Source organism: Vanderwaltozyma polyspora, genomic scaffold (assembly GCF_000150035.1).
Source record: "Vanderwaltozyma polyspora DSM 70294 KpolScaffold1023 genomic scaffold, whole genome shotgun sequence".
In the NCBI taxonomy this organism is placed as follows: domain Eukaryota; kingdom Fungi; phylum Ascomycota; class Saccharomycetes; order Saccharomycetales; family Saccharomycetaceae; genus Vanderwaltozyma; species Vanderwaltozyma polyspora.
The window spans coordinates 3,387-26,870 of record NW_001834688.1 but is presented as its reverse complement, the minus strand read 5'-3'; the positions used below and the strand labels follow the sequence as shown (position 1 = coordinate 26,870).

Sequence of the window (23,484 nt, the reverse complement as noted above, 5' to 3'; positions counted from 1 at the left end):
CTGCTTGCAGCTACCATTGCTATGCTGTTTGTTGGCTGATCTCTCATGATATAATGGCTATGTCTATTCTTACTTAATAAGTCACGTGAGATAACCTTATTAGTAATAAAGGGAACTTGGAATATAACTTTATTTAAAGAATGATAATATTAAAAAACTCAATCACTTAAGGATAACTAGATCAATCTCTCATAAAAAAGGACCTTGTATTATCAAGTACTGGCAGTGATCACGTACATTTCATCGTTATAATCGATTTATAAATTTTATTAAAGACAGAGTTTTTGAGAATGAGATTGAAGATAAGTGGTGCTGAAGGGTTTAACAAAGTAGTAACGATCGATAATGATGCTACATTACAAGACTTGGTGAAAGTGATTGACCTGAATACTTCAATAACATCAATGAGGTATGGGTATCCACCAATCAAGCTTGTGCTGGACGAACATTCTCTAGGGAAGAATTTAGGGGATTTAAATATCAGTTCTGGTGAAAAGATATCAATTTCTACTGAATCTGAAAGCTCAAGTGGTGGAATAATTAGTGGAGGATCTATCCCAAAAGTACAAGAAACTGGAATCTTGAAGGAGAATCAGGTTTATATTGACTTACCCGAAGGAGATACAAATATTTTGCAATCTCACGTAGTGCCTGATGATAATTCATGCTTATTCCATGCCATTTCTTATTGTATATATAAAGATATAGGTTTATCAAATGAACTTCGAAGTGTAGTATCACAAGAGATATTGAGTAACAAACAGACATACAATGAAGCAATATTAGAGAAATCTAATTCTGAATATGCTAATTGGATTATGAAGAAAGATTCTTGGGGTGGCGGTATCGAGATTGCAATTTTATCAGAAAAGACAGAGACAGCAATATATGTCATTGATATAGATGCATCAAAGATTGAGAAATTCAATGAAGATAAATATTCAAAGTTTATTATGGTTGTATTCAATGGTATTCATTATGATGCTATAGAATTAGAAAATGGCCAAACTGTTTTTGATAAAGAAAATGAATTATTAAGTAATATTGTATTGTCAGGTGGATTAAAGATCGCTTCTCAATTGAAGAGCAGTGGCTATTCATTTAATACAAGGAAGGATAAAATTATTTGTAATATTTGTAAAAAAATCATGGTGGGTGAGCGTCAGGTTGCCAGGCATGCAGAGGAAACCGGTCACGTTGACTTTGGCCAGGCATAATTATATTAATATTTAATCTTTTGTGGATATGCTATTAGTTAAATACAACTTAATTTAATATACAAAATTATACACCATTTATGAACCTAAATAATCCTAATATATTGGGGATTCTATCTCAAGTCAGATTTAATCAACCGATATACATATATATATATAAATATAATCCTTGGAAGAGAAATAATCAGAAATAAGAATTTACAACGTCATTTATTTCCTAATATGCCGTGAAGAACATAGGGATTTCAGTATGAATGAAAGGAGACCAGTTTATTGCATTGCGACTTCATCAGTAGTTTTAACTTCTTCAGTGTTAGTTTCCGCATCGTTAGCCCATGGTAATGTTGGCTCAGTAGATTTAATATTTGCCAGTGATTGATCTAGATGATCTTTCAATAGAACTTCATTAGATTCCTTCTCTGGACCGACGTTATTTTTGATTTGTTCAACTCTACTCAAAAATTTATTTAAATCCACACCAGCTGCAGCATTTGCAACTTCTTGTGTATATGGTACACCTTTTAAATCTTTAACTCTTCTTTTATGAACCTTTGATTTCAAATGTGTTTTTAAAGCCATAGAAGTTTCCATATATTTAGCACAATGGATACAATAATGCTGACCTAAACCTGGCTTTGTTTCATCCAAAGGTTGGTTCAACAAATATTGAATCCTGTCTTTTGAAGTTAAATCATCATAACATTGATCCAAATCTTGTGTTCTTCTTTTGGTCTTATATCTTTTAACAGAATATCTACCCATTGCTAATACACTATAATCTACGTAACTAGTTCTAAGTTGGCCCAAGATATATGAATATAAATAAGGATATTATAAAGGGGATCCCCTTTATTAAAGACTTCTTATCAATATAGTTAGTTTTCAGTTATAGATTGAGATGAGATGAGATGAGTATTAACAAATTTTTCATTTCCACATAATTACTGTTTTCAGAAGGTATTACCAAATAAAACAGTGTACTGCCTCATTAGGAAATGATCACATGATACTCCAAATTCTCCCGACAAGAACAACTATATTACCCGCCCCTCAAGAAACATTTGCCAATAATGAGTGAGTGTTCCAGCATTCTAAAGTGGACCAATCTACCCATCCAATTCAACTCTCAATATTATTTATAAGAATCGATTCCTGTAGTTTCAGAAAAACCCAAGAACCTCCATTAAATCACCTTAATCTGGAGCTAAACAAAGAGACACAGCCCATCAGCAAACATTTCTTGCCATGTAAATATTCATAATAATAATAAAGAAGGCCAGCACCACAGAGTCCACGTGACACTGATATATAATGGGAAATAACACACCATGAAATCCCCAATCCCAATTTCAAGTGACTTTATACACCAGTACATCTAGTCCAATACAGTAATCAAAGAATCATGTTGATAAACCACTACACCACACCGATAATTTATCACACGCTTTCGTATTTTCTTCTCTTCTTCCCTTTTTCTCTTAAAAGTAATTCATTTTTTTTCCGTAACCGATTACTGTTTTCAACCCACGCACAAATATTGTCTTGGTTCCTGTTTTGAAAAGTTTCAACCCAGATCATCGAACAGAAATTTTTTTCAAAAGGCTTTACTTAGTACGATGTGCTGGGATACTGTAGAGATTATTAGTAATTAATAATCAAGGAAATGGCAATCAGACTTGTTTAATACATCCATCATTATAAATATATGGATGTAATTCTTGTTTTAATATTTGGATTCATACTTATGCTCTCTTGCAATTGTCCTTTATAAATAACATTTGTTTAATATTTAAGTTATTTTACACTTTTATATTTCTTGTTATCATATAAAAAGATAACTAACTAATCAACTAACAATCTATTCAAGATGGCTAGAAGACCAGCTAGATGTTACAGATACCAAAAGAACAAGCCTTACCCAAAGTCTAGATACAACAGAGCTGTCCCAGACTCTAAGATCAGAATTTACGATTTAGGTAAAAAGAAGGCTACTGTTGATGAGTTCCCATTATGTGTCCATTTAGTTTCTAACGAATTGGAACAATTGTCCTCTGAAGCTTTAGAAGCTGCCCGTATTTGTGCTAACAAGTACATGACCAAGATCTCCGGTAGAGATGCTTTCCACTTGAGAGTCAGAGTCCACCCATTCCACGTCTTAAGAATCAACAAGATGTTGTCTTGTGCCGGTGCCGATAGATTGCAACAAGGTATGAGAGGTGCTTGGGGTAAGCCACACGGTTTAGCTGCCAGAGTTGACATTGGTCAAATTATCTTCTCTGTCAGAACCAAGGACAACAACAAGGACGTTGTTATTGAAGGTTTGAGAAGAGCCAGATACAAGTTCCCAGGTCAACAAAAGATCATTATCTCCAAGAAATGGGGTTTCACCAACTTGGACAGACCTGAATACGTTAAGAGAAGAGATGCTGGTGAAGTCAAGGACGACGGTGCTTTCGTTAAGTTCTTGTCTAAGAAGGGTTCTTTGGAAGATAACTTCAGAGAATTCCCAGAATACTTCACCAAGGCTTAAATTTATTAAATTAAATTAATTAACTTTAATTTAATCTGATTTATTTATTCCTCGTATTGAAATTCTACAATTTTTCAAATTTATAACTACAATATAATATATTATGTATTATTTTTATAGGTAAATGGAAAGTAATAGTATTCTGAACAATCTCGAATTTAAGATATGTCTTGTCGTGCAGTACTGTGCATTTCAATCCAATGAATAGAAGATGGATGATGGATGTCGTAGCGTAATCTGTTCCAACAATATTAATCGTAATTCCTAATTTTAGAAACATGTGGAAATAACTCATCTCGAATAAATTGAAATACGATGCCAAACTTCATTCTAGCAACCATAGCAGCAATCTTCGTGTTTTTTTTATTTGAAATATTCTGGCTGATCAAATATTTCGTGTCTCATTTTTTTTCATCATCATAATTCGCAATATACATATCAAAATTTTTCACTTCCTCTTCTCCCGGTATTCTCTGCACTTTCAACATTTCTTTGTATTGGAAACACGTATCAATGATAAACTTCAAAGATATATAAACTAAAACGATCGAAATATCATTCTGATTATTATTTCTCTTCGACTGAATTAAATTTTAAAAATTCTTATTAATTAATTGTATTCATTTGTAATTGTTTCCTCATTTCGAAATAGAACTGACTTTAAAATTATCGATAACTCGCAGTAGTTACTTATAATCTATAACCATAATTAATAAAATGACTGCCCCAGAATTTCAATACAAAGAAAAGCCAGACGTTTTAGTTTTATTCGATGTCGATGGTACTTTAACCCCAGCTAGATTGACCATCTCTGATGAAGTTAAAGAAACTTTGAAGAAATTGAGACAAAAAGTTTGCATTGGTTTCGTTGGTGGTTCTGATTTATCTAAACAACTTGAACAATTAGGTCCAACTGTTTTAGATGACTTTGACTACTCTTTCTCTGAAAACGGTTTAACTGCTTACAGATTAGGTAAGGAACAAGCTTCTCAATCTTTCATTAACTGGATTGGTGAAGAACAATACAATAAATTAGCTGTTTTCATTTTGAAATATTTATCTTCTATTGAATTACCAAAGAGAAGAGGTACTTTCTTAGAATTCAGAAATGGTATGATTAACGTTTCTCCAATTGGTAGAAATGCTTCTACCGAAGAAAGAAATGAATACGAACAATACGATAAAGTTCATCAAATTAGAGCCAAATTCGTCGAAGCTTTGAAGAAGGAATTCCCAGATTTAGGTTTAACTTACTCTATTGGTGGTCAAATCTCATTCGATGTTTTCCCAACTGGTTGGGATAAAACTTACTGTCTACAACACGTCGAAAAGGATGGTTTCAAGGAAATCCATTTCTTTGGTGACAAGACTGCTAAGGGTGGTAACGATTACGAAATCTATGAAGATAAGAGAACTATCGGCCATGCCGTTTCATCTCCAGCTGACACTGTTAGAATCTTGAACGAAATCTTCAACTTGTAAGATGCTGTATTACATACAATTTTTTAAATAATCTCATTATTGGTTTACAAACAAACATTGATATACTTTTCATATATTATTTTATACAATTTAATTTAATTTAATTTTAGTTAGAATCTGATCCTCAGTAAGAATAGTAGGCTACATCAACCTCAGTTGGAGATACAATTATTATTATGAACAATTATTCTTTTAAATATATATTTACTCAATTGTCCTAGGAAATTAATCTAACGTATGCTAACACTAAAGCGAATGTACCTGTACAGACACCAAATAGCCATTGCATGACTTGTGTTTTAACAGAATCGATTTGGATTTTCATATTTACAATTTCTTCATCAATTCTTGTGTCTATCTGCTTAATTTGAATGTCATGATGACTGCTTTCTTCACGAATTCTACCCTTCTCTAGTGACAAGTCTAATTTAAAACCAGCATTAGCCTTTGAGATTTCCTCTCTCAATTTGTTCCTCAGTTTCTCAAGATCAGTACGTAATCTTTCATATTCATTTTGTATATTATTAAATTCTGTTTTATCTGACGACAACAATTGATCTCTCAATTTGGCAAAATCAACCCTTTGCTGATAAGTAAGCTGTGTTAATTTCTCACGTTTTGCCAGATCCTGAGCAACATGATTAATACCACCTTTCATAGCATCTGTCATCAAATCTACTATAGTATTGGCCTGTTGATCTGTAAAATTACCTCTTTCAATTAACAATTTCTTATACCTATTGGTATCACTGATATGAACCGATTCAAACGAATTCAAAATCCTACGAGAAACATGGAAGTCTCGTCTACTTATTAAGCCCACAACTTTCATCATAAACTGCTACCAGAGACCTGGTTAGTTACATGTACAACCAATTTCTAATCTTCTTTAATGACAAAGTTTGATCATTTTATTACTTATACATTTATAGCCTTCTATAGATTTTTTTGTCAGTAATATTTAAAATCGATGTCTCATCTCATCGAAGTGAAAAATGTCAAACTATATAAGAAACAACGAAGTTTACATTAGAAGTATAAGGTATACAATTGACTTTCAGTGATTCAGTATCAACCTTATTGTAGTTGATATTGCCTTTATAGATATGCTGTCTGCTTCTGGTAAGAATGTGGTTCACTGCTTCCCCAGATATGGTACTTTAAGTTCTAAACGTTTAATCCACCAAACAAGGAGCATCTTGAATAAGAAGGAGGAGTTTAGAGTTGATGAAGCTGATTTGTTTGCTCCAAGATTGAATGGTTCGGATTATAAGTCTGTTAGGGAGTCTAAATTGAATTATGATTGGAATCAAGGACGTTCAGAAGAAGAAATGAAGAAAGAATCTCATGAACGTATGGAAAGAATGGCAAAACTGACTGCAATGTTTCAGGGCATTATGATTGTAGTTGGTATTGGTGCTGTTGGTACTACATATATGAATTGGCCAGCAATTGAAAGTTGGTGGGTCAGAAAGGGGAAAAGATTATTAGGGTACTCTTCTTCTGAAGGGCATGTTAATAAAAAAATATTTAAAAAAAAGACTCCAATTGTACCAATTGTTCCTGAAACTCAATTAGGTCCTACTGTTCCAGGTGTGTACTATTGGGGCCATCAGGTAAACTCTTCTGGGAAGGAAACTGATGTTGCATTCCCCTTACGTGTTACTCATCTTGATAATATGCAATTTCGCGACATATATTTAGGTAACGATGGTAATAATTTAGCCATTGATTCCAGAGGTGATTTATTATCCTGGAACTGCGATAGAAAACATTTATTATTAGCCGATCAAAATTTAGTTAAATTGAAGGTATCAAACAACACTGCCTATGGATTGAATAGATCAGGTGAAATTTTGGTGATTCCTATTAAGAATGATCAAGCTCTAGAATCCCACAAATCTTTGAAAAGGTCGTTCTTTCTACCTTGGAAGAAATATACAACTTACAATTGGAAATTAGACGTTAAACACAGTTTCCAAGATAGAGGAGAAAAATATGTGACGGATTTTGATGCTGGTAAAGAGCATTTAGTACTTTTATCAAATAAAGGTAAGGCGTATTCATGTTCTACTGGGTTGAAATTGTTAAATAATTCTAAATCAAGAGGTCAGTTTGGTATTCCTGCCTTTTCCCAATTTGATACTTTGCCAGAGCCACATAAATTATATGAAATTGAGTTACTTAACAAAGGTATTGACAAATTAGATAATTTAATAGTAAGAAAAATTGAACAAGTCTGTTGTGGTAACTACCATACTGCTGCAAGGGATTCAAAAGGTAATGTATTTACATTTGGATCTAATACCTATGGTCAACTTGGATATCCGATTTCATATAACTCAGAAATTGTCTCCTTTCCTAAGCAAGTTGGAAAACTTCAGCCATATTTTTCTAGAGATGAATATTATAGAGCTACAAACATCGAAGCAACAGCCGAAGCCACATTTCTAACAGTGGGATCACAAACAATGGAGAAACATTTCCAGAATAATTCAGAGTTTGTCAAGACTAAGTATTTTGCTTTTGGTAATGGTATAAATGGTACATTGGGCTCAGGAAATTTCAAAAATTCCCAATCTGGTCCAATTCCTTTAAAGGTTCTAAATGATACTCAGGACAAGGTTGCCAATTGGAGTTGCGGTGAAGAACACATATTATGTAAGCTAGAAAATGGATACGTCGTTGGATGGGGTTTAAATAGTAGTTACCAGCTAGCTAATGGTAAGAAGATCAAGACAGCTAGACCTGAAAATTCACTGGATCTTTTGAAGCCAGGTGAAAAGATAAGTTACGAAGACTTACGAAACACAAAGCTGTGTTTGAACGAGAAGCAACAGATAGCTACAGGTGGCAATTCTTGTTGTATATATTGGAGAATCTAGAAGAATGGAATTAGTAAAATAATAATAATATTGTTATTATTCTTTTTATTATGAAAAAATATGTTCTTTTAAAATCTGTAAATAGTAATTTTCAGTATATGTATATAAAGATAATAACCCTGCTATCTCAACCATCTTAAAACCAAGTACATACCTATGAACATCAATGCAAGTGCTATCCAAAAGATCAATTTATCTTTGAACACTCTTCTATTAATATTTGTGATTGTTTCATCCGATACACCTAAAGTTCTTAAACCGCTTGTCATTTGATCCTGAACTTTCTGTAAAATTTGATTTTGTTCCATTATATCTTCCAGAGATTGTTGACCCATTTCTAAAATCATATCTAGTTGGGCATTACCTCTTTGGAAGATACTTTGTTCTTTCATCAAGCCATCAAATTTTGACATTCCTTTGTCGTCATAATGGTCATCATTAGTCATTGGCAAGGCTGAGTTCTGAGGACCTCCGATGTTACGTTTATTCATATTGCTATTCTCTGTACTGAAAGGGTTTTCACTAGTGGAAGAAGAGGAAAATAACTGGGTTCTTGCATTGGATTCGTTATATTTTTGTTTTAACTCCTTAAATTTAGCTGCGAATTCTTTATGTTCCTGGGACAATGACGCCAGTCTGCTTTCACCTTTTGCTATAATTTCTTCATTTCCTGGATCTGTAGTTGAATTTTTGGTGTCGATCTTGAACTGGTTCAATCGATCCTTGTACTGGCTGATACTTTTCTCAAAGGCGACTAAAGTCGCAGATACAGAACCTTGTAATGAAATCGGAGCTGTCAAATGATCCTTCTCAAATTTAGCAATGTCCTGTTGCAATTGGTTCTTCTGCTTCACGGCATGGTTATATATGGCATTCATACTTGAAGATGCAGCAAACTTTCCTCACCCAGTTGGTATTTACCTGTCACTTTCACTTTCACGTTCTCTATCAGTCGATCTGTACCAATCTTAAAACCCTAAACAGCAGTCAAGAAACGGGACAAGAGCAAAGTAGTGCAGTTAGATCTTACCAAGACACCAAAACAATATAACCAACGTTGATAACCATGAGTTAGTCCTGATGCTATAGTTCCCATCGTTGGATGTAGAGAGGTCTCTCTCTTATAATGAACAATTGAGTTGCTTGCTCTGCTGTAAAAGTTTCTCCACGTCGAACGAAACTCAAACAAAAAAAAAGAAACAACAGGAAAACGGCAGAAAAGACGCGTCGTCCGAAACTCGAACGGCTGACAAAATGACAAGAAATAAGAAATTGTATTCTTTGTTGTGAATTCTTTAGTTGTAGATATCTAATAATTGTACGTCGAATAAATGCTGTTATGGTATTTATTCTATTCGTCTATTTGGTGGTAGATTAGTACTGTTAATAAGTATATTTATTAATTAAAGAGTTCTATCTCCCTTCTTCTAATGTACAAAGTAAGTAAATAATATACAATACTATACAACTGTTTCAAATAGTAATTACTATTATTCTTTATAAGTATGAACGATAATAACACTTATTATCTGGTGTCATAGATCTTACAATCCATTCGTATTAAACTATGTTGAAACAATACAAAATAAAGTGATCACGTGCATATACGATCACGTGCATGTTTCAGTCACATGACCTCTCTCTCAAAATTGCCAGTTCAGACCAGCCACTCTCCCCTCCCCTTCGCTCGCTCCCTCATCCCCTTTTGGGAAATGGGAAATAGGAAATTTTCAAGCGGAATATCCAAAAAATTTCAGTAAATTGAAATGGCTGGTTCAAGTTCAAATTAAAAGCTGTAAAAGGTTTAGATGATTAAGAATGGACCAAATATATTCAGATGGATGGTTAAAAGTTAGTTGCTGGTAAGACAGAACTGATTGAATTGGGATTATAGCTGGGTTTTTGTTCATTATAAGGGATTGATCTGTCAGTAAAGCAAGAAAAAAAAAAAAGGATTATAACTTTTTTTTTTTGTTGGTCTTTGATGGTTTGAGATATAAAGAAAGAGAGTATACCTAAGAATTGCAAATCTTTTAATTTTTGTTATCTTTCCAAGACACAGGTCTAGTATTATATAAGAGATTGATATCCATTGACAGTTAATATTTATTATACGTTTTTTACTATAATACAATATCATTTAATATCTATTGGGCATTTAGATTGGGTTAATCACAACTAGACGAGACTTTTACAAATAGTTGCCGAAGTTTTGGTGTGTCATCAGTGAAGTTTTTTAACTATTATATTCATCCTTGTTGGAGCAACGTTAATTTAGTTTTATTTGCTAGAACAAGCATTTACCCCTCCCTCCCTCACTGAATAATCATATACTATTTGTTTTGTTCATTTAGCATCGTAGGTAATAGTTATTGAATATTAAACTTCAAAATATGGATGATACAAGTTTGAATCCTGCCACACCCCCAAGGTCGAGAGGTGTGTCGAAAATGTCAACCGAAATGATATATGAAGATTCCTATATAGAGACTTCAAGTGAAGATATTTCGTTTTCAACTCCGAGGAAGCCATCGCAGATGGCAGCTCCAGTGACTCCTTCCACAACTAAACAATTTAAGCATGTACCTCTATTGGCACCACCATCAATTACAAAAAATTCGAATAAAGGTTTAAAATCTCCTGCATATACTCCTAACCGTCGTAGTTCAATAACGACTAAGAGATCTTTACCTTTGGTCGAGCTCCCTGAAGTGGATTCAAAAACTTTAAGGTCTCACCAATCGAATAATTTAATATTTAATGATCATAATAACGTTTTCCTATCGAACAATCGTAAAAACCTGTTCAATAAACTAGCAGTAGAAGAGGATGAACAGTTTGAAAGGGAAGTTAAATCCATGAAAACAGTACCTGGTACTCCAAGCCATAAAATAACGACTTTTGAAATGGCTAGACAATGGCATGATGAAAGATATTTAGAAGACCAATCAGACGATGACAACGAAATACTTATATCTAAGAATAGTTCAGTAAATCCATTCTTCTCGGATTCTATTCCAACTCAAGAAGAGTTATACAGTAGGAAACAAACTCTCATATCAGAAAATCCAGATATTGAAAACTCAATTACATATTTAAACAAAAAGGGAGAAGTGATAGAGAAGAGAATGCTGACGCCTGAAGAAAAGGATAGATTTAAACCTAAAAGATTATTTGCTGAGGAATTGGATAAATTAAGAGATGAAGACAAAAATTAATTAAAGTATTGACGATTTATTTTTCTTTGTATTTGGAGTTATTGTTTTTATTTATATATATGGTTTTAATTAGTTTTATGTAAATAACGGATACCGAAGGATAATTATTAGTTGATCGTACTTACGCTCAACTTCTTTAAGAGATTTAAATAATAAAACAATCAAATAAATAAACTTTGAATTGATGATTAATTGGGTATTTAATGGTGCTGTTCGAGAGCTGTATCAATCCTTATCCCTCTTTTGCTTAGAGACTTGACCTTTTAAAACCTTAAATATTTGCTTCTTATGCGTTAATAGGTCATAAAATATTTTGCATCCCAAGTCATTACCGTCCAAAAGCCTAACATGGATAATACAATTCGCAAATTCTTGAGATATTGCTAATGCAAAATCAGATGCCATCTGTTCACCATTCTCACCCATTCTTAAAATCTTACACAGCCTGTAAAAATGCGTACTAATGGCATCCAATGTTGCAATGTGAGGTTTCGATAGTGACGACAGTGTTGTGTACAATCCCCTGATTCTATTCGTATCATTTTCACTTTCTGTATTCTTATAAGTATTGGCATCATCATTGCGGTTGCCCTCATCTTCTGACTTCTTATCACTGTCTTTTTCATCGATTTGGATCTTCCTAAAATTTGTTCTTTCAGGCGGGTATTTTTCATAGAGAACTTTAAGTATATCATAAACTTCATCTGTAATTAGTGGCTGAGGTAACTCTAATAGGTATATCTTCAAAACACTTGAAACTGTACTAGGGTCATAATTTGCTTTCTTTAATATCTCTAGCAGATCTGCATCGTCTTTAAAGACTTGAGTATTTAACAGTGCTCTCAATTCATGTGTCAATTTTAGTTTTACTGGAGCGATCCAAATAGAAGTTCTCACTTTATCATTGGCAAGGTCAGGATAAATTTGATCCATGTAAGAAAGTATAACAGAGACAATAAGTGGTACCACTTTTTTATCAAGTCTCGCTCTAGTCTCTAAATCAATACCAAATATTTGATAAGCTCCTGGATTATAGTAATTATTATAAGAAATAACCTTAGGTTGAAAAACACCGGTATGATATCTAGAAATTAATTGTAATAAACTTTCTATAGGATCAATCGAATCCTCGCTGTTGATCATTTTATCTACACAGATTTTCAGTGAAGTGATTTTGTTACCTAGTATAGAGCAAAAGTCAAAAGTAGCTTTCTTGATTGCCTTGATTCGATCCAACTCACATTTCTCCATAAATGACAAATGATCAATCATCAATTCTTCAACAGAACATCTTAGAGTATCCATTTTAAAACTTTCCTTACGATACTTTTTATCAGATACTTCAACATCTTTCATGTAAGAGAATAAAGTACTTTCATCAGTTGAAATATTTGGCATTTCTGTTACAGCTTCATATTTGTTTTCAGACTCAGTAGAACTATCATTAATTTCCTTAATATTGGTGTATTGTGATTCTTCATTGTCTTCTGCACCTGAATTACTGCCATCTTCACCAGGTAATGGCAAATTTGCAAAAGTATAGGCATAATTTTTCCACTGATACTGAAACTTCTTTGAATTAACAAATGTATTTCCTACCCCGTTACAATATTTTAAAAATCCCAAATTCAACAAATCTTGACCAAATAATTCAGCATGATCCATATCCTTTAATGACATATTTTGAAGTATAAATTTTGTAATTTCACTTCCGCTATTTGTATTTTGTAAACTGTAATTTATTAAAGGTAATTTGTAGTCAGATTTTGGTAATTTCGTTAGAAAAAGTGTCAATGTCTCTCTCATTGTTTTATAATCAAAATCAATTGTCCCAACAGTTGCAAATTTTTGAAATTCTCTTTCTCTTGCCAAATTATCTTCATAACGTTTCTGTAATTTTAACAGTTCCATTGCTTTATTCAATTCATCTTCATTGAATTTTGAATTTTTGAAATCTTCTATTTTTCTACACTTGTTAAAATAGTCTTTCTCTAATTTTGTCACATAAGTTCTTGATTTTTGAAAGTTTCTAGCATTACTTTTCAATAATTTTTCAGAATATTTAACTCTTTCTCTATGATCATTACTCCATTTGCTAAAAGGCCTTAAAATCAAAGATTCGATATTGGAAGCTATAGTAAGGTGTGCCTCACCTTCTTCTGAAATCGATTTAACCATTGTTTGTAGAGCACGTTCAATACTAACATTTGGATCACGCCCAGTAACATCTAGATTATCAATATCACCACCTACCCCATAAAGTTGACGACCATATGCAACCTCATATTGCATTCGAGTAGCAAATAACTGTATAAAAGAATTACATTGCTCGCATCCATGATATAGTCTTTCAAATAATACATCTAACCCTGTAGTAAGGTCTTCTGACCAAAAATTATCGACAAACCCAGGCATTTGGGTATTATAATTGAACCAATAAATGTTATTTTTTCGATCTATATCAAGGAAATAATCTAAGATGAATAATATAAACTCAAATAGATGAAAATCTAACTCATTGTCGTTTTACTTTTACAAAGAGATCCAAATATAAGGGCATATATAACTGATTTGATCTAACTTCGAATCAATTTCTGATATACAAGTTAAGTACTGTTTGATTATTTGATGATTTCAAAGCGCTACCAAAATTGCAGTATTCATTTAGGGCCAATGATTAGTCCGATCGGTAAATAGTTGCTAATTATAGAAGCTGTATCAGATTGACAATGCCAGTAAATGGCAGAATGTCACTAATTGGCTTAGCGTTCGATGATGTACACTCAGTTATATATATATATATATGTATATGTAAATCTACATCTACATATATGACTCCTCTAAAAGATTTATTAAAGTGTTCTTTCTAGTTTGTTTCATTGTAAAGGTTTAGGATAAGAAAGGTATTAACATTTCAATATAGAATATCAAGCAATATGGAAGGTGAAACTTTTTGTTATATTGATAGAGGCACTAAAAATATGCTAATATTTAGACATTTTTTAACATTGATTGTGTTGGTGTATCACAAAGAACTGAAGGGCATCGATTTTTATGGATTATTAATTAGTCTTCCAAGGAGTAGCTTAATAGGCAAGATATACGAGATTGAACATAGCGTTCAATCTGAAATTATAGAAGTTTTAAATAGCATATTTGAAAACATTACAGAAAGCGATATAAAAATCGATTTAAATTCAGTTGCATTTTCTGACTGTGGTTTATTGATGAATTCGAGTATTTTGTGCGACAATCCTCTGGAAGGTTTGACTAAGTTTATTTCGGATCTAAACAGTCTTGAGATTGAGGTTTTAGATACAATTATATTGGAAAAAATGAAAACACTTAATAAACTCGATCCTTCCTTTATCTTCTATGACTCAGAAATGGCGGATATGGATTGCAAAATATTAGTTACAATAGTAGAAGCTAATTTTGAAGAATGCCAATACCCAACTATTTATGGTTCCAATGTGATACATGAAGTGGAATTAAATATGATCGATTTCGATCTGAGGGAATCAGAAAACACCATCCTCACGGAAGATTATGATTGTTATTCAGATAGAGAAATAGACATTGAATCAGATGCTTATCGCGAAACGTTATTTGAAAGACAACGTCTTTGTTAACCTATTTTGATAGTACCATATAACCATGACGATCATGATGCATTTAGAGCTGAAGATTTCAAAAAAGAAAGTTTAAATATTTAAAAAACACATATCTTTTTTTCATACATTTTTCCCATTCCCCAGATCAATTTTAAGTAAATCTATATTCCAGTATATTACGATTATCAATTATTTATTTATTCTACAGATATTGCCCAAATAGATGAACTATTTTTAGCAACCTGGGGGCAACCGATGGAATTCAATTCATCTTATGATCCAAAAACTCTAACCGGTTGAGAGTATACACATATATATTTAATATTTCAAGAACTGATCTGTTCTTTTACAATGGAGATGACTGACAATCAATAGGTTTCTTGTTTAATATACCATGGGCTTCTTTGACACATTACTATCACGTGATACAATTCCAAAATTCCCCCCAATAATCCAATTATGACGTAATACCGGTTTTCTTCTTTTAACACCACTTTTGATCATATCATACGATGTGGATATGGAAAACAAAATTCTTGATTTCGACAAGACAAATATTTAAAGGTAATAAAATCGAACCTAGATCAAGAAATCGTTACATGAATGTTAAAATATTGATAATTCTAGTAGATTTTGATATAAGGTCAGGTAGGATTCAGGTATACTATTCGAGGTCTTGTTTGGTATTTGTTAAGTTATTGGAATATTTTTATAAAGTCAAGTTTTTATTTGAATTTTCCCTTTAATTCTGTCTTTTTATTTTTTCATTTTGCCAGTTTTTTTTAATATTTAGACCTAATAATAGTAATAAAATGAAGTTAGCTGGACTATTTATTTTACAGGTTTTTGCATTGGTGAAGCTGGTTTGCTCTCATCCTATAGATAATACAGATGAAATAAAGCTGAATAAAGATTTTTCTTTGACCAATGTCTTGAATATGAAAAAAATACCAGACGTTTGGGATGTCCAAGGTTCTTCTGTATTGGAAGAAGGTAGAATAATTCTGACTCCAAAGGAGAGTACTAAAGGTAGTTTGTGGCATAAAACTTCTTATCCACTGGGAGATTCTTTCACAATTGAATGGACTTTTAGAAGTGTTAACCATGTAGGAAAATCAGAAGGTGGGTTATCTTTTTGGTTTATTACCGGTGCTCAAAAGGATGATCAGGCTTTATTCAATGGACCATCAACTTATGATGGTTTGCAATTATTAGTTGACAACAACGGTCCGGTCAGTCCAAGTATTCGTGCAATTTTAAATGACGGTTCTAAACCAGTTCCTAAAGCTGATTTGTATGACAAAACATTTGCTTATTGTTTAATGGGTTATCAAGATTCTTCAGTTCCTTCTACTTTGCGTTTAACTTACGATAGAAATGATAACAATCTATTAAAATTACAAGTTGATAACAGAGTTTGTTTCCAAACTAGAAAAGTTCAAATCCCTAAGGGTAATTACCGTATTGGTGTTACTGCTGATAATGGCAACACACCTGAACATTTTGAATTATTTAAGATGAAAACGTTCGATGGTGTTATTGAGGATTCTTATATTCCAAATGTCAACAGTATGCCCCAACCAAAGATGATCACTAAAGTTATCGATAAAGATACCGGTGCTGAGAAGCTAGTTGAAAAGACTGCTTTTGATGCAGAAACTGAAAAGATTTCAAACTATGAAATTTATAGAAAATTGGATAGGGTCGAAGGTAAAGTTTTGGCAAACGACATTCATGAATTGGAAACCCAAATCGTCGCCTTAATGAAGGGACAAGAAGACATATTGAAACAAGTCGGTCATTTAACTCAGGCATTGAGTAACAGATTACAGTCTCAAGATGGTGAATCAAAGACTCAAGTTGACATGGAAAGTTTTAATGACTTTATTGGTTTGAATGAAAAATTGGAAGTCTTGTTAGAAGAATCACAAAAACTAAGAGAAGCTTCTAAACGTACAGGACAAAGTGGCACTCATATTGATGAAATAGTTCGTAAATTGACAATTTGGATAATCCCATTAATATTCATAATGTCAGTTATGGCATATTACACTTTCAGAATAAGACAAGAAATCATCAAAACCAAACTATTGTAATGTATAATATCTAATTCGAATAATAAATTATTTATTACTATCTCTGTACTATGACAATCGTTATATATAAAAAATGATATATAGTATCTGATATTCTAAAATACCGCGGTACAATAGTGTGATATTACCGGAATATACTTAATTAATAATACAAGTGAACTAGCTCTGTAATTTTTTTGGGGGTACACCATATGGTGGGCTAAAATTTTTAATATTTGAATTATCTAAGAAATTAGCCCCAGGAATTTTTGCCGTTATGTACGTCCTGTCAGTATTAGTTACCTCATCATATTCTGTATATGATGTTTCTTTACTCAAAATTTCTTTTAAATAAACATCTTTAAAATATTTATATTGATATTTCTTCAAACCTACTGGAACACCTGATTTGTATTGCCAGTATTTGAACCATTTATTCTGTCGTACTGATCTTGCAGTTTGTAAACCACCACTAACAGAGACAGCATCGTGCATATGTTCAAGTTCCTTGATTTGATTTGGAGTCAACTTCTTCAATCTTGGAATTAGTTTTTCTTTATCAAAGTAAGGCAAGCCAGAGGCTGCATATTTAGTTGAATTGGTAGTTTCCATATCTTTAGATAAAATAGGAAGAATCCCGAATTTCCAACCATTTATAGTTAAAGAATCATCTGTTATCTTTGTTTCTTGAGAGATATCTAACAAGTCGCTTTTTGAAGACTTTTTATCGAATTTAGTGTCATTTCCACTATCCAAAAGACAGCTTACCATACGTCTTACTGGTTTGGTGGTAGAAGGATGTTGAATTTCAAGCATTGGAATTGAAGGCGAGTTTGATTTTGATGAAGGCATTACAGTTGGTGAATTCAAATCAGATTCATTATCAGCGTTATTCCTGATTGATTCCGGAGATTCAAAGATAGGCAAATCCATTGCATTCATCTGAGTAGCCTGTTGGAATGAATATCTGTTATGATACTTGGGTATTTTATATTGATTGCTTATATCAAGAGAACCATTAATATTTTGTCCGGGAACGGAAAAAGTCATTGGTTCACCTTTGCTGAATCTAGCTAGGTACTCTTTTCTTACATCAGCCGAAGTTTGTTCAATTACAGTTAAAGAAGGATTCTCCAATTCTTCTAAATTATAATTGATGTTTGAATTTTCGTTAATTAGTTCTAAATTTTCATCGTGATTCTTATTTGAACTGTTTGTAATGTTGAATCCCGGTTGTAAAGAAAGGTATAATTTGAATAACTTATCGGTGAACTTAAAGACTCTGTGATGCGATGTAAAACCTTCGTCTTTAGCTACTGTTTCCCAATAATCATCAATTATTCTTGTTCCTGCAACAATAATCGAGGCACCAAATTGTACAAAGGCAACTCTTGCAACAATGAACTTGATAGGTTTTTCAGTTGGATAATCTATTGGGATTAAATTTTTATCTTTAAGGAATTCTCTTTCAGAAAGAGAAGCTTCTAACGGGAGCAATTGATTATATTCTTCCAAGAATTTTTCTTCATTATAATCCAATTGTAAGGAAGAAATTAAATCATTAACTAAGACTAAAACATTATTATTTCTAGTTTTCAATTTAAAAGTATTGAACAAAAATTTTCTGCCACACAATAATTCCCCATTTTGCTTTATTTTTTTCTCACCTTGTGGATCTCTTTTGCTCATTATATAACAACATCCTGGTGTATCTTGTGCTTTTTCAATAGTATATTCTGGTATAGTAATTTTTTTAATTGGGAATTGATTTAAAGGACCACTCAAGAACTCCTCATCACTTGAAATTGCTACGGTACTTTTGATCAAAACACGCTCATGCGATAGGATATCTCGTCTGGTCAACAAATCAACAATACCATCTATACTGTCATGATCTGAAGTCATGGTTTAGTATTATTATAATAACTAGTATAAACTATAGTTAAAAACAACAATACACAAAAAACAAAAGTAGAAAAGGCAAATAATTAACCAAGCAATCAGTACGTAGTTGATTTCAGTTACTCCTCTCTCTCTTTACTTTAATTCCAATATAATTTATTTTAAGACTAAGTTAGAGATAGGCACTATGTGTATTTTCAGTAACTCAAACTCTCTCCAGAATGTTATACTTCTTTAAGTTTGTCTCTCTCTATATCTATGTATGTACGACCGTGTATATGTGTGTGTTTATCTTACTTCTGTGTGTTTTTGCCTCAAACTAGAGTAAGATGTTTGCTATATCGTCCCTCTTCTCCTTGATAAAAGAAACTGCACACCAACGTTTATCTCGTTAGCAACCTATAGATGTAGTTCAAAATGGTATTAAACTGACAAGAATCACAATATAGTAATCAAATGATGATCTATCAGTCTCTCTGTTTCTTTTTAACAGTAAATTCCCTCTACCCTCTACGTAAAACTATCAAACTTCTCTATTACATTACAAACTTACCATCTGCTATCTAAATTTGGCTTTTTTCCCATTCTTTGTCTTTCCTTGATCGTAATAACAATAATGAAAAATTTTCCTTTGAAATTTTAACCTTTTCCTCGAACTAATTGGAATGAAGTAATTTCAGACTCGTTATACGGAAGATTCTCAGTAGCATCTGTTTTCTTTTTTTATTTAAAACCAGATGGGATTCAATCTTCTTCGAGCAAAGTTGGGAAGCAATGGACCGCTCGGGGGGAGAAACTGTCGTACAAGGGCGGTGATAGAAGAGTTGATGTATTTAGTTACATGATCTGACAAGAATGAGTGAATGAAATAGTGAATGAGTGAGTAAATGAATAGTTAGTTTCCTATGCTTAAGGTTTACCTGTTTTCAGTTGGAAGTAGGTGTCTTTTGTTTAAATTTGGACGCTCATTGATTGCTGTCGATTGGGTTACTGTCTTTTTTTTTGGTTAGTTTTCAAGAGCTCTCGAATACATAGTTTGGAAAGAATAGCATATATATTTATGGTTGGCCAAGCTATAAGGTGTTGCTATTACACTTTGATTAATGTGGTGATGAAGATTAAGATGAAGTTGATGATGGGATGGTCTGCCTTGAGAGGGTGGTGAGATGGATGGGAACAAAGAACAGGAAGGGGGCAGGGAGGCGGTAGGGAAAGCGTTGGAGGGGAGGGGTGTGGTTTACCTACCGCTTGATGTGGTATGTAATCTATCTTGGTTCTACGCGATAATAAAAACAACACTGTCAAACGTAGCAGTAACACTTGCAGTAGAAGCAGCCGCAACAATTTACTGATGTTTTAAATGTATAAATATATTATATGAATGTATATATATATTTATACATTTATTAGACAATGAGAACTAACGTATACATAAATAAATGTGTTTATGTTCAATGTAGGTGGTTACTTACGTACAGTCGAGATTTTAACTAATCATTATAAGTTATTTTTGCTTTTGTTTAATAGAGACAAAATCAAGTACGTGAGTTTCTTAATTTCCTTTTGGATTAAAACAACGTTTCTACTATTTAGTTTATTTATCTTTCTTAAAAAGAAACTAGTGTCTAAAACATCGATGGATGAATTCAACATTAATGAGCCCATCGAATTACTAATTGAAGACATCTCTATTCATATCTTGAATTTTACTTCATCTCCTCTTTCAATCTACTCTGAAGTTGGAATACTCCATCTTTTACTTGCAAGACAATGTACTATATGTCCCACCAAGAAAAACAAGTCAATATACTCATATTTCAAGTTTAAACGTCCTTTTTTTCATTACATCCAATAGCTTCATGAAATATATCGTTTGATACCTCTACTTAAAGAGATTAATTGATAATGTGACTACATGGGAAACAAAAAAAAACACCAACGTAAAAATAGTTATAAAACAAAAGACATTTTAATAAATACTCTTGATAAATAATAGCTTTGGTTCAAATCATATTAATCAATTCAAAGTCAACTCAACAACTTTCTTATTGATGATAATTTTATTGTCCTAGTAATACATACGATATATAACTATTCTATGCGTAAATTAATGGCCAAGAAAGATATCACTAAAAGTAATTAGAACTTACCTTTTACATCATTTGACATTTCCTCAATACTTGCTCTCCCTGCGTTGGTTGTTAATATCAATACCGAAAAAGTAAAATAAGTGCACACGCTCATATACACATACATACAAGTATAAATAAATTTATATATATCGATATTAATATCCATCCGATTGCGTTCAGCAATAACAACTAAGACTAATAGAACAAGACAGCATCATTTGTTAAGTTGGTTAATGAACTAATTCTTATTTTGTTATTTTCGTTACTATTCTTACTATAAGCCAAATTCTCACATTTTTTAACTGATTCTTAATTAATCAATTAATTAGTGTAATTCTCTTATTTTATTTAAAAAAAAATGAAAGAACCATAAAATTGTATCCTATAAATCAATTTCACTCCAACATACATCGATACCTTTTAGCTTCTACTAAAAATATCCATCACTTATAGAGAATATCCATAAACAAAGAAACTAATTTATTTCTTTTGACTTTTCTTACTTAATTAGAATTTTACACGTACTATTCATAATTGACAAATAATTACCATTTAGATACTTAAGCTAATTCATAACCATTTAACCATACTTAGGAGCTGAGTTAATTTACTTTCTCTAAAGAGAAACCTTGCGAAATTCAAAATGGTAATCGATTAATAGAAGTAAATTAAGGAAGTCAATGTTTATTAGACCAAAAAAAGCTAAACCAAAATTTAAAATAAGAAAAACAGACTTCGAGAAGCAGCAGCTACTGCAGTTCGTTGTGGTTGCATTTTCCAGTCTAGCAACTCCGTTTATTTAATTGGCTTAGACATCTAAGAGGTCAAGAACTTCTGTTACTACATTAAGATATTGACTTTACATTTCCGTTTTGCCTAAGTTGGTAGTAGCATTGCTTTTCTTTTGTTCTTTTTATCACTCAGCGTGGATTCGAAACATAATAAAATAGTTGAATAGTTAAATAGATATGTATAAATATGTACGTTTCATGGTTCTTCCTGATATAAGATACGATGTGTTAGAACGTTATATAATAAGGGTTGGTTTCCTTTAATATTCGTTAACTTTGGTAATTAGTTTACCTTTGTTAATACCTTTAAACAAACCATTCCATAAGTTTGGAACTTCTTTGAAGTTTTCACCAGTACCATCAACAATAGTTTCAGTCTTGGAAACATCGATGTAGCCGGCTTTTATCATTTCAATTAATTTTTTCAAACCCTTTGGGAAATCAGTCAAGTTATCAGTTAATAATAAACCTTTAATGGTTAATCTTTTGGTGATAACTGAAACGTAATTTTTGAAAACAAACTTAGAGGTGTCATTATAACCACTGATTGAACCACAGGCAAGTAACATAGCCTTTTGTTTCAATAAGTAAGTACCTAAATCTAAAATTTCGCCACCAACATTATCAATAAAGTAATCGACAGTGTTTGGACCGCCAGCAGCTTTGATTAAGTTTTCTTTGAAAGAAGGATCCTTATAATCAACACCGACAACTTTATCTCCAAACGATTCGACATATTTAACCTTTTCTGGACCACCTGCAATAGCAATAATTTTAGAGGCCTTAAAAACATGTAATGCAAATTGAATACAGTATGAACCTACAGCACCGGCAGCACCAGAAATTAGGTAAACTTTACCGTAATCTTCTTCTCTTTCTTGTAATTGAGCGTAGTTGTAAAAGATAAAGTAAGCTGTCAAAGCAGTACCACCTAAAGCAGATAAATGCCATGATAAATCACCAACTTCATCTTTAGAGACCTTACGGACAGGGAATTTTCCACCTTCATTTAAAATAATATAAGTGGTCCAATTAACATTAGCTGAAACGTAATCACCAGCTTCGTATGCTGGATTTTTAGATGCAATAACTTTACCGATACCTCTTGCTGGGACTAATTCACCTGGACTAATACCAGCAGCATAGTTTTTATCAGCAGTTGCAATCCAAAATTTTTGGGCAGGATCGTTAGATAACAACAAAGTTTCAACCAAAAATTCACCTTCTTTTAATTGACCTTCATTCAATTCCACTTCCTTCAATTCAAAAGTAGCATTTGGATCATTCATATCCATATTAAAAGGAGTGCCTGGTACAGGCTGATTCTTCATAACCCATTGCTTAGCTAAAACCATGTTTAAATTTATATATAGATATGTTGTTATCCTTAGTTTGTCTCTGAGAATACCAATTATATGTGTATTACAAATATAAGTATAAAATAATTGAATTAACTGTCGAACTATAAATTTTAAAGATTGTCACTTTACTACTACCTTAAATACTCCCTTATAAGCTTAGCAGATTCACTTTTTTCCTTTTATTTTAGTCTCGTTTCCTTTACGGTCACATCTCTTGATCCAATGAAACCTGGTAGGAAAATAATTTGAAATTTGAATATTTCATTAGTAATCAAGA

At 32.3% G+C, this 23,484-nt stretch overlaps 13 protein-coding genes across 13 annotated transcripts; 7 read left to right on the top strand and 6 right to left on the bottom strand.

Annotated features, from left to right (window-relative positions):
- Positions 1–290: 290 nt before the first annotated feature.
- OTU1 (ubiquitin-specific protease OTU1) lies at positions 291–1,217 on the top strand (the record flags this gene model as incomplete). The annotated part of the gene is made up of 1 exon (XM_001646652.1): positions 291–1,217. One exon carries the CDS (start codon positions 291–293, stop codon positions 1,215–1,217), a length of 927 nt encoding a protein of 308 aa, XP_001646702.1.
- Positions 1,218–1,487: 270 nt separating this feature from the next.
- Positions 1,488–1,979, bottom strand: BUD20 (Bud20p; the record flags this gene model as incomplete). The annotated part of the gene is made up of 1 exon (XM_001646651.1): positions 1,488–1,979. One exon carries the CDS (start codon positions 1,977–1,979, stop codon positions 1,488–1,490), a length of 492 nt encoding a protein of 163 aa, XP_001646701.1.
- A 1,105-nt stretch (positions 1,980–3,084) lies between these two features.
- RPL10 (60S ribosomal protein uL16) lies at positions 3,085–3,747 on the top strand (the record flags this gene model as incomplete). The annotated part of the gene is made up of 1 exon (XM_001646650.1): positions 3,085–3,747. The coding sequence occupies one exon, from the start codon at positions 3,085–3,087 to the stop codon at positions 3,745–3,747; it is 663 nt and encodes a 220-aa protein (XP_001646700.1).
- Positions 3,748–4,464: 717 nt separating this feature from the next.
- Positions 4,465–5,229, top strand: SEC53 (phosphomannomutase SEC53; the record flags this gene model as incomplete). Its single annotated transcript, XM_001646649.1, has 1 exon — positions 4,465–5,229. One exon carries the CDS (start codon positions 4,465–4,467, stop codon positions 5,227–5,229), a length of 765 nt encoding a protein of 254 aa, XP_001646699.1.
- A 217-nt stretch (positions 5,230–5,446) lies between these two features.
- On the bottom strand, positions 5,447–6,064 carry FMP32 (Fmp32p; the record flags this gene model as incomplete). Its single annotated transcript, XM_001646648.1, has 1 exon — positions 5,447–6,064. One exon carries the CDS (start codon positions 6,062–6,064, stop codon positions 5,447–5,449), a length of 618 nt encoding a protein of 205 aa, XP_001646698.1.
- Positions 6,065–6,335: 271 nt separating this feature from the next.
- Positions 6,336–8,114, top strand: FMP25 (Fmp25p; the record flags this gene model as incomplete). Its single annotated transcript, XM_001646647.1, has 1 exon — positions 6,336–8,114. One exon carries the CDS (start codon positions 6,336–6,338, stop codon positions 8,112–8,114), a length of 1,779 nt encoding a protein of 592 aa, XP_001646697.1.
- A 122-nt stretch (positions 8,115–8,236) lies between these two features.
- Positions 8,237–8,992, bottom strand: BOS1 (Bos1p; the record flags this gene model as incomplete). The annotated part of the gene is made up of 1 exon (XM_001646646.1): positions 8,237–8,992. One exon carries the CDS (start codon positions 8,990–8,992, stop codon positions 8,237–8,239), a length of 756 nt encoding a protein of 251 aa, XP_001646696.1.
- A 1,515-nt stretch (positions 8,993–10,507) lies between these two features.
- SIC1 (cyclin-dependent protein serine/threonine kinase inhibiting protein SIC1) lies at positions 10,508–11,332 on the top strand (the record flags this gene model as incomplete). The annotated part of the gene is made up of 1 exon (XM_001646645.1): positions 10,508–11,332. The coding sequence occupies one exon, from the start codon at positions 10,508–10,510 to the stop codon at positions 11,330–11,332; it is 825 nt and encodes a 274-aa protein (XP_001646695.1).
- Positions 11,333–11,557: 225 nt separating this feature from the next.
- Positions 11,558–13,747, bottom strand: RGD2 (GTPase-activating protein RGD2; the record flags this gene model as incomplete). Its single annotated transcript, XM_001646644.1, has 1 exon — positions 11,558–13,747. One exon carries the CDS (start codon positions 13,745–13,747, stop codon positions 11,558–11,560), a length of 2,190 nt encoding a protein of 729 aa, XP_001646694.1.
- A 521-nt stretch (positions 13,748–14,268) lies between these two features.
- Positions 14,269–14,964, top strand: Kpol_1023p4 (uncharacterized protein; the record flags this gene model as incomplete). Its single annotated transcript, XM_001646643.1, has 1 exon — positions 14,269–14,964. The coding sequence occupies one exon, from the start codon at positions 14,269–14,271 to the stop codon at positions 14,962–14,964; it is 696 nt and encodes a 231-aa protein (XP_001646693.1).
- Positions 14,965–15,758: 794 nt separating this feature from the next.
- On the top strand, positions 15,759–17,042 carry EMP47 (Emp47p; the record flags this gene model as incomplete). Its single annotated transcript, XM_001646642.1, has 1 exon — positions 15,759–17,042. One exon carries the CDS (start codon positions 15,759–15,761, stop codon positions 17,040–17,042), a length of 1,284 nt encoding a protein of 427 aa, XP_001646692.1.
- Positions 17,043–17,201: 159 nt separating this feature from the next.
- Positions 17,202–18,926, bottom strand: SWP82 (Swp82p; the record flags this gene model as incomplete). Its single annotated transcript, XM_001646641.1, has 1 exon — positions 17,202–18,926. The coding sequence occupies one exon, from the start codon at positions 18,924–18,926 to the stop codon at positions 17,202–17,204; it is 1,725 nt and encodes a 574-aa protein (XP_001646691.1).
- A 3,180-nt stretch (positions 18,927–22,106) lies between these two features.
- On the bottom strand, positions 22,107–23,201 carry Kpol_1023p1 (uncharacterized protein; the record flags this gene model as incomplete). Its single annotated transcript, XM_001646640.1, has 1 exon — positions 22,107–23,201. The coding sequence occupies one exon, from the start codon at positions 23,199–23,201 to the stop codon at positions 22,107–22,109; it is 1,095 nt and encodes a 364-aa protein (XP_001646690.1).
- Positions 23,202–23,484: the final 283 nt, after the last annotated feature.